Below are 8,775 nucleotides of genomic sequence, written 5' to 3' on the forward strand. Positions count from 1 at the left end.
GTAGTGAGATTGGCCCAGGATCGGACATTGTTTCGTTCTGCTGTGCATGGGGTCGCTATGAGTCGGTTCTGACTCGATGGCACCTGACAACAACATCAATGTGATGGAAGCCCATCTTCTTCTGAGGGAGTTCTTCCACATACAGATTAATTAAGGTCAAGGAAGGGCTGTAGTTGAGAGATTGAGTAGCAGGGACCACACGTTGTTTCTTTGTTCTGGAGTCATGCTTACTGTTGCTCTGAACTGTAACTAGGACTATGCTTTGGGAAGGCAGAGAATCTCCTTGGACCTCAGGGAAGTCACAACTTGTCAATGGAGCTCAGACCTCATCTTTTTGTTGTTGTTGTTACTGTTTATCCAGCATATCCACCACCATCTGTCCATTTGTTGTAGTGTTCTGGCTTCCAAGTTGCTATAATTAGAGTGTGTTTGGTTTTATTTACTACAATTTTAATCAGGAATAACTCTCTGGGTGGCACAAATAGTTAACTTCTCCAAAAGGCTGGTGGTTCAAAACTTACCCAGCAGCACCTCAGAAGACAGATGCGGTGATGGTCTTCTGAAAGGTGATAGTCTTTCAAACTCTATGATGTAACAGTTCTACTCTGCAAACATGGAGTTGTATGCAACTAAGGATAGCAACTAATGACAAATCAGATATAAGGATACAGATATATATGACATCACCTTAAACTGGAAATCACATCATACATTTTAAATGATTGAGTAGTTATTCAGGTCTAACCAGAGTTACTGTATTAACTTTGGAGAATATTATGTATGCAAAGGAGCCTCGTAATTCAAAACAGTAACTGCTGTAGACAGGCCTCCTTTAGAACTTAAATATTTTGTTAGGAAGAACACTGACAAAAATAATCTTGCATATGCTTACCCTAGTGGTTTGGTAGCCAGAAGCATCTATCAAGGGATTGTCTTCTACCATTGCCTCCACTGTGCTACTGAATTGTTTTTCTAGAATGGGGAGATGTAGGTTGTTGTACAAAACATTTATCTTCAACAGCAGTACATCTAATAGATCTTCAAATTCATCCAGATAGTAAATCTGAAGAGAAGAAAATTAGATTAGTAAATATATTCAAGCACGTAATTTCCCTCATTCTCTGAAGTACTTAATAATATTGACTTGTTTTTTTCTATTATTAATATTTTCCTCATGTTATTTCTAAAGCACAAAAGTTTCTAATTTTTTTATTATTATAGATGTTTTTATTACTTGGTCAAATATTTAGATTTATAATACATTTAGAAACATTGTTTACAAAGATACTTTTTTCAATAAGGTAATTTTTAAATTTCCAATATCACTCTTATGCACACAAAAAAATCTAAAAACATTTAAAATTAGGGTATAGATTTTCTTAAGCAAAATCTGCAGAGGCTATTCTAATATTATTTTTTAAATTGAAGCATATAGGATGATTTATTTTGAGTTATATGATAGTTTACATGGGAGAACATTAGCTTCACATTGATCCCATCGTATATTGTTTCCTTGCCATGGTTACAATCCCATGGTTACATCAACCAACCCCCGCAAGCCTGCCCCCCGGTCCTCAGCACACAGGCCCTCTCCCTCCCCAGGTCCAAAGTCCCCAGCCGCTACATCTCTCTTAGTCGGTGTCTCTGCCTCCATCTCCGGCATCACCACTTCCCTGGATAGGGTTCCATTCTCAACTCTTCTCCCTTGATGGTCCCAGAGACCTCCGCCCCTAGATGGCAAAGTTAAGCCCTCCCCTCCCTTTGCTACAAAATGTCTATCTTTACATTTCCAGCCCTCAGAATCATTCCTGATAACAATTATTCACCACTGTATTGCAAGAGGCCTATCCGCATCTCCTTTCCTCGGCCCCGCCTAGACAGATTGGATACTACTCAGTAGAGATTCTACCTTGCTCCATGGCCACTGGATCTAGGTTCTCTCTTGAAAGCTTGTAAGCCAGACACTTCTTGCCTCTGTAACCCCGCCATTCTGGGTAGCCAATGTCTAAGTTGCCCATCCCTGTCCTCTCATTGTGTGGAGAGGATGGGAGTGATCCTCGCTGTGAAGATTTGTTCCCTCTTTTGAGCTACTGCTTCCATAGGTTCATCAAATTTTATCAGATTACTATTTTTTCCCTTCTTTCTTCTTCTGTTTGAGCTCTGATCATCCAGCCATTGAAGTCAGGTCAGGTGGGAATTATCTGCAAGTATGGATATACGTATGCTTGTGCCCTCTCTTCTTATCTCCTGGACGCTTCACTCTCCACTCTAGTCCTCTGTGGCTATGTCACTGACTCTGGGTCCAAGAGTCCCCTAGACTTGCACCTCTGCTGGCAAGCCACGTCTCCAGCCGAGTTCACAGAAGTCCACTGAACACTGTAGGGCTTAGCTTGCAGCTCCACTGCTGCCCTTCCCTTATTTCCACCTATCAGCGACTAATGTGGTCACCAATCAGAGCGTGTATTCCCATTGGGACCCAACCTTTGAAGGAGGTTTTTCCTGAGGGGAGTCGACCACTTGCCTTGATGTCTCCTGGGCGAGCCACTTATTTGGTCTCAAAATCAGTCAATCTGCCTGTATTGTTTTGCATTTTTCCTGTCTTTCTTTCAGGAAATATCTTTTGTTCTTCTGGCTGCTCCAGGTTGGTCTGCTTGTCCTTTCAAGTGGAAATTTCCCCTCAGAAGATTCTGGGTGTTGTTCAGGAATCCACCTATGGTCTTGTGTAATACAGAGACTGTGCAGGGAGCCTCCTTCACCTGGCACGTTGCACCCCCATTTTAGGTATTCCAATCAGTTATAAGCAGAAGATGGGCTAACAAGCTATCTATGGTAATATTTCTGGCTATTCCCTTCTCTCCCCTCCAGTATCTATTTTATAGTGGTATGCCAGGGAAACCAAGATTCAAAAGACAGCCAAGCATCTTAACATTATTTCCCCCCTTTTCCTCATTCCAACCATGTCTCAATCTCTTTATCCCATAACCCTGTTGTTCCAGGGTTGTGCGTACATCATTATTTGCCTCTGTCCCACTTCAGCTTCACATTCATCCTATCATATTACATTTCATTGCAATGATTACAATCCCCTCCATGCATCGTCAAATAACCAAAGGATACACCCCACAGTCCCACCCCCCTGGCTGTCAGCAAACAGTTCCTCTCCCTCCCTGAGTCCCGTGTCCCCAGCCACTCCATCTGTCCACGCCAACATCTCTGTCTACATGCCTGGCTTCACTGCCTCTCTGGGTAGGGTCACACTTTCCGCTCTTCTCGCTAGATGGTCCCAGGGACTTCTGCTCCTGGGCGGCAAAATCAATCAATCTCCTCCTTTTGCCAAAAAAAACTACCTCTACATTTCCGACCTTCACAGACAGTCCTGATGGCAGGTATTCATTGTTGTACCACAAGAGTCTTATCCCCATTTCCTTTCATCAGCCCAGTCCCAACAGATTGGAAATCATACAGTGGAGGTTCTTCCTACCCCTGCCCCATCTCGAACTAGGCTCCCCCTTGAAAGCCTGTAAGCCAGTCACTTCTTGCCTTTATAGCCACCCACCCCCGCAACACATTTTGGGTCTGGGCAACTTCTAGCTCCCCTCAAGGCATTCCAGTCAGTTATAGACTGAAGCTGGACTTACAAGTATTCTGTTGTGATGTTTCTGGCTATCTCCCCCAGCCCCCAAGTGTCTATTTCACAATGGTAGGCAAGGGAAACCAAGATTTAAAAGACAGCCAAGCATCCTAAGATTATTCACTTTTTATCCCCTTTCAGGCCATGGCTCTATCCCTGTATCCTGAAGCACTGTTATTCCAAGGTTGTGCATACATCATCATTTACCTCTGCCATGGGAACCTGCCCAACCTTTCTCCAGTCCACCTTGTTCTTCTTTTTCCCTCCCTTTCTTGTGTATTGCCGCCCCCTCCACCCCCCCAGCCCCCAGCCCCCAGGCTCTCCTCTGTCTATTCCCTATCCCGTGCTCTTTCTTCCCCTCCCTACCTTCCCTGTTCTCATCCCATACATCCCAGTGTTCAGCAATTATATATACAGATTTTTCCCCCCTTTTGGGTGGGTTCTTTTTCTCAGGCCTTTATAATAATGGTCCTACGCAGTATTTCTCCTTTTGTGACTAGTTTCACTCAGCATAATGTCCTCAAAAGGAGCTCTGGTAGCGTAGTGGTTAGGAATCGGGCTGCTAACTGCAAGGTCAGCAGTTCGAAACTACCAGTTGCTCCATGGGAAAAAGATGAGGCTTTCTGCTCCAGTAGAGATTTACAGCCTCGGAAACCTTGTTCAGGGTGGCTATGGGTCGGAACGAACTCGACAACACTTAACAACAACAACAAACAATGTCCTCAAGGTTCATCCATGTTATACAGTGGCTTGCAGCTTCCTTTTTGTTCTTCAAGGTAGCATAGTATTTCATTGTGTGCATGTACCACAGTTTGTTTATCCATTCTTCAATTGATGTACATTTTGTTTGCTCAATTTTTTTGCTATTGTAAATAGTGCTGCTGTGAACATTGGTGTGCATATATCTACTCATGTTATGGCTCGTATTTCTTGTGGGTAAATTCCAAGTAGAAGAATTGCTATTTACAACCTTCTGAGGAAGTGCCATATTGCTTTCCAGAGTGGATGGACCATTTTGCAGTCCCACCAACAATGTAGGAATGTCCCAGTCTTTCCACAGCATGGCAAGCATTTGTTGTCCTCTACTTTTTTGATCTTTGCTGTTATTGCTGGTGTGAGATGGTATCTCATTGTTGTTTTGATTTGCATTTCTCTGATGGCTAGTGATTGTGAACATTTCTTCGTGTGTTTGTTGGCTGCCCAGATCTCCTCCTTGGTGAAGTGTCGGTTCATGTCCTGTGCCCATTTTTTTTTTTTTTTTAATTGGGTTATTTGTCTTTTTCTTGTAGAGGTGTTGTAGTTTCCTATATATTTTAGAAATTAGTCCATTATCTAGTGTGTCACTGCAAAAGACTTTTTCCCATTCTGTGGGTTCCCTTTTTACTCTTTTGGTAAAGTCTTTTGATGTACATAAGTTTTAATTTTTAGTATGTCCCACTCATCTATTTTGTCTACTTTGGTTGTGTACTTTTCAAAATGTTTGGTAGTCTGTGTATGCTTTGAATTAGCATCCTCACTTTCGTTCCTATTTTTTCATTGATGACCTTCATAATTTTGGAATTCACATTTAGATCTTTAATCCATGCTGAGTTCATTTTTGTATAAGGCGTGAGGTAAAGGTCTTGTTTCAGTCTTTTGTATATTGCTTTCCAGTTCTGCCAGCACCATTTTTTAATGCCCATGCAATATGCCTAGACACTTTGTCAAAAATCATTTGGCTGTATGTGGATGGGTTAATTTCTGGATTGTCGATTCTGTTCCATTGATCAATGCATCTTTCATTGTACCAGTACCAGGCTGTTTTGACTACCGTGGTCATGTAGTAAATTTTGAAACTGGGGAGTGAAAGACCTCCAACCTTGTTCTTATCCTGGGTCTCTTTCCTTTCCATATGAAGCTACTGTCTTTTCCATCTCTTTGAAAAATGTCGTTGGAATCTGGATTGGAATTGCATTATCTGTGTAAATTGCTTTGGGCAGTACTGACATTTTCACGATGTTGATATTGAGTCTTCCTATCCAGGAACATGGTATGTTCTCCCACTTCTGTATGTCTGTTTTGGTTTCTTGTAGTAGTGTTTTGTAATTTTCTTTGTATACGTCCTTTGTTTCTCTGGTTATGTTTATTCCTAAATATTTCATCCTTTGGGTGGCTATTGCAAATGGTATTGCTTGCCTAATGTCCTTTTCAGTGCTATTGTTGTTGCTATAGAGAAATCCAACTGATTTTTGTATGTTGGTCTTATATCCTGCCACTTTGCTGAATCTTCCAATGAGGTATAGTAGGGTTTTTTTTTTACTGAGTCTTTGGGGTTTTCTATGTATAGGATCAAATCGTCTGCAAATAGAGTTTTACTTCCTCTTTGCCAATTTTGTTGCCTTTAATTTCTCTATCTTGCTGTATAGCTCTGGCTAAAACTTCCAGCACAATATTGAATAAGAGTGGTGACAAAGGGCATCCTTGTCTGCTTCCTGTTCACAGAGAGAAGACTTTCATTTTCTCTCCATTGAGAGTGATGTAGGCTGTTGATTTTGTATATATGCTCTTGATTATGTTGAGGAATTTCCTTTAAATTCCTACTTTGTTGAGTGTTTTTATTAGGGATGGATGTTGGATTTTATCAAATGCCTTTTATGCATCAATTGATATGATCATGTGGTTCTTTTCCTTTTTCTTATTTAAATGGTGGATTATGTTAATTGTTTTTCTAATGTTGAAACATGCTTGCATCCCTTTTATGAAACTGACTTGGTCATGATGTTTTTTTTTTGTTTTAATGTGCTGTTGGATTCTGTTAGCAAGGATTTTGTTGAGAATATTTGCGTCTATATTCATGTGGGATATTGGTCAATAGTTTTCTTTTTAGTGATGTCCTTCCCTGGTTTTGGTATGAGGGTTATGCTTGCTTCATAAAAAAAGTATTAGGGAGTTTTCCATCCTCTTCTATATTCTGGAATCATTTTAGAAGAATTGGTGATAGTTCTTCTCTGAATGTTTGGTATAACTCACCTGTGAATCCATCTGGGCCTGGACTTCTTTTGGTTGGGAGTTTTTTGATGACCTGATCAATTTGTTCTTTTGTTATGGGTTTGCTCAAGACTTCTACTTCATTCTGAGTAAGTTTAGGTAGGTCATGGTTTTCTAGAAATGTATCCATCTCTTTAGGTTTTCAAATTTGTGGCAGTACAACTCTTCACAATATTCTGTTATTATCCTTTTTATTTCATTTTGTTCTATTGTGACATCACTTGACCCATGTGGTTTCTAATGTGAGTTATTTATGTTCTCTCCCTCTTTTCTGTTGTTAGTTTTGCCAGTGGTTTGTCAATTTTATTAATCCTTTCAAAGAACCAGCTTCTTGTCCTGTTGATTCTTTCTATAGTTTTTCGATTTTCTCTCTCATTTATTTCTGCTCTTATCTTTATTATTTCCTTTCTTTTGGTGACTGTAGGTTCCCTCTGCTGTTCTGCTTCCAATTGCTGGAGATGCTGCATAATGTGTTAATTTTGATTCTTTCTTCTTTTTGGGTGTGTGCATTTATCACAATAGTCATTTCAGCACTGCTTTCACCGTGTCCCAAAGATTTTGGTAGGTTGTGTTTTCATTCTCATTTGTTTCTAGGAACTTTGTGAATTCATGTTTAATTTCTTCTTTTACCCAGTCGCTTTTCAACAGGGTGTTGTTCAGTTTCATGTATTCAACTTTATTTCTTTGGTCTTCTTATTGTTAATTTCTAATTTTATAGCATTGTGGTCTGAGAAAATGCTCTGCAGAATTTTGATGTTCATAAATTTATGAAGCCTTGCTTTGTGACCTAACACATGATCAATTCTGGAAAATGGTCCATGTGCACTGGAGAAGAATGTATATTGTGCTGTTGTTGGATTGAATGCTCTGTATACATCTATGAGGTCAAGTTGGTTGATTGTGTTGTTTAGTTCCTCTGTAACTTTGTCGAGTTTCTTTCTGGTTGTTCTGTCCCTTTTCGAAAGTGGTGTATTAAAATCTCCCATTATAATTGTAGATTTATCTATTTCTTTCTTCAATTCTAGTAAGGTTGCTTCATGTATCTTGGTGCTTTTTCATTGGGAGCGTAGATATTCATTATGGTTATATTGTCTTGCTCAACTGATCCTTTGAGCATGAGATAGTGTCCTACTTTGTCTCTTATGCTGGTTTTTATTTTGACGTTTACTTTGTCAGATATTAATATTGTCACTCCTGCTTGTTTATTGTTGAAGTTAGTTTGGTAAAATTTTTTCCATCCTTTAACTTTTCATCTGTTTTTGTCGTTGTGTGTAAGGTGTCTCTTGCAGGTAGCATATTAAAGGGTCTTGTTTTCTTATTCATTCTGCCACTCTCTGTCTCTTCACTGGTGCATTCAATCCATTGACATTCGATGTAATTATCGATAGGTATGAATTAATTCCTGCCATTATGTTACTTTTTTGGTAGTACTGTTCGTTCTTTTGTTCTGCATGCCTTTTTGTGTTGGGTTTGTGTTTTTTTTGTGCTATTTCTTGTTGGTTTGCTCTTAGTTTTAATGTTTGCTAGTTCTGCTTGGGAGTTCATTTTCATGGTAAGTTGTGAAGTATTTACATACTTTGGGGTTACCTTATAGTATACTAAATTTTCTTTCCCTTTAAGAGAATCCATTGTATACTGTAATTTACCTGGCATCCTCAACATCTGGATCTCTGCTTCTACATTTGTCCCTTCTTTGACAGTGATATAATTTTGATCTTTGGTCAACCTCCCAGCTCCCTTGAGTTCATTGTTGTAGTCTTGTTCTGTTCTGGACTCTGCTATCCATTGACTGAGTTCCAGGTGGTGTTGCCAAGCCCTGTCAATCTCTGTTGTTGTCTGTTCTTGTTGGTTTTCAGTCACAGAACTCCCTTTAGGATGTTTTGAAGTGCTGGGTTGGTTTTGATAAAAATCTCTCAGATTCTGTTTATTGTGAAATGTCTTGATCACCCCATCGTATTTGATTTATAATTTTGCTGGATAGATCATTCTTGGTTGGCAGTTTTTTTTTCCTTGTAGGCTTTTGTATATGTCTCCCCATTGCCTTCTTGCCTGCATGGTTTGTTCTGAATAGTCAGAGCTTAATCTGATTTGCTTGCCTTTATAAGTGACATTTCTCT

The 8,775-nt window shown here is 39.8% G+C and overlaps 1 protein-coding gene across 1 annotated transcript in view; it reads right to left on the bottom strand.

The window, feature by feature from the left end:
• The window catches only part of PKD1L1 (polycystic kidney disease 1 like 1), a 270,006-nt gene that overhangs the window by 26,354 nt on the left and 234,877 nt on the right, over window positions 1-8,775 (bottom strand). The window contains exon 50 of the mRNA XM_006876506.1: window positions 893-1,063. Within this exon, the coding sequence (XP_006876568.1) occupies window positions 893-1,063 (171 nt within the window). The remainder of the gene's footprint in view (window positions 1-892; window positions 1,064-8,775) is intronic.

The sequence above is a fragment of the Chrysochloris asiatica genome, unplaced genomic scaffold (assembly GCF_000296735.1).
Source record: "Chrysochloris asiatica unplaced genomic scaffold, ChrAsi1.0 scaffold00384, whole genome shotgun sequence".
Lineage (NCBI taxonomy): Eukaryota > Metazoa > Chordata > Mammalia > Afrosoricida > Chrysochloridae > Chrysochloris > Chrysochloris asiatica.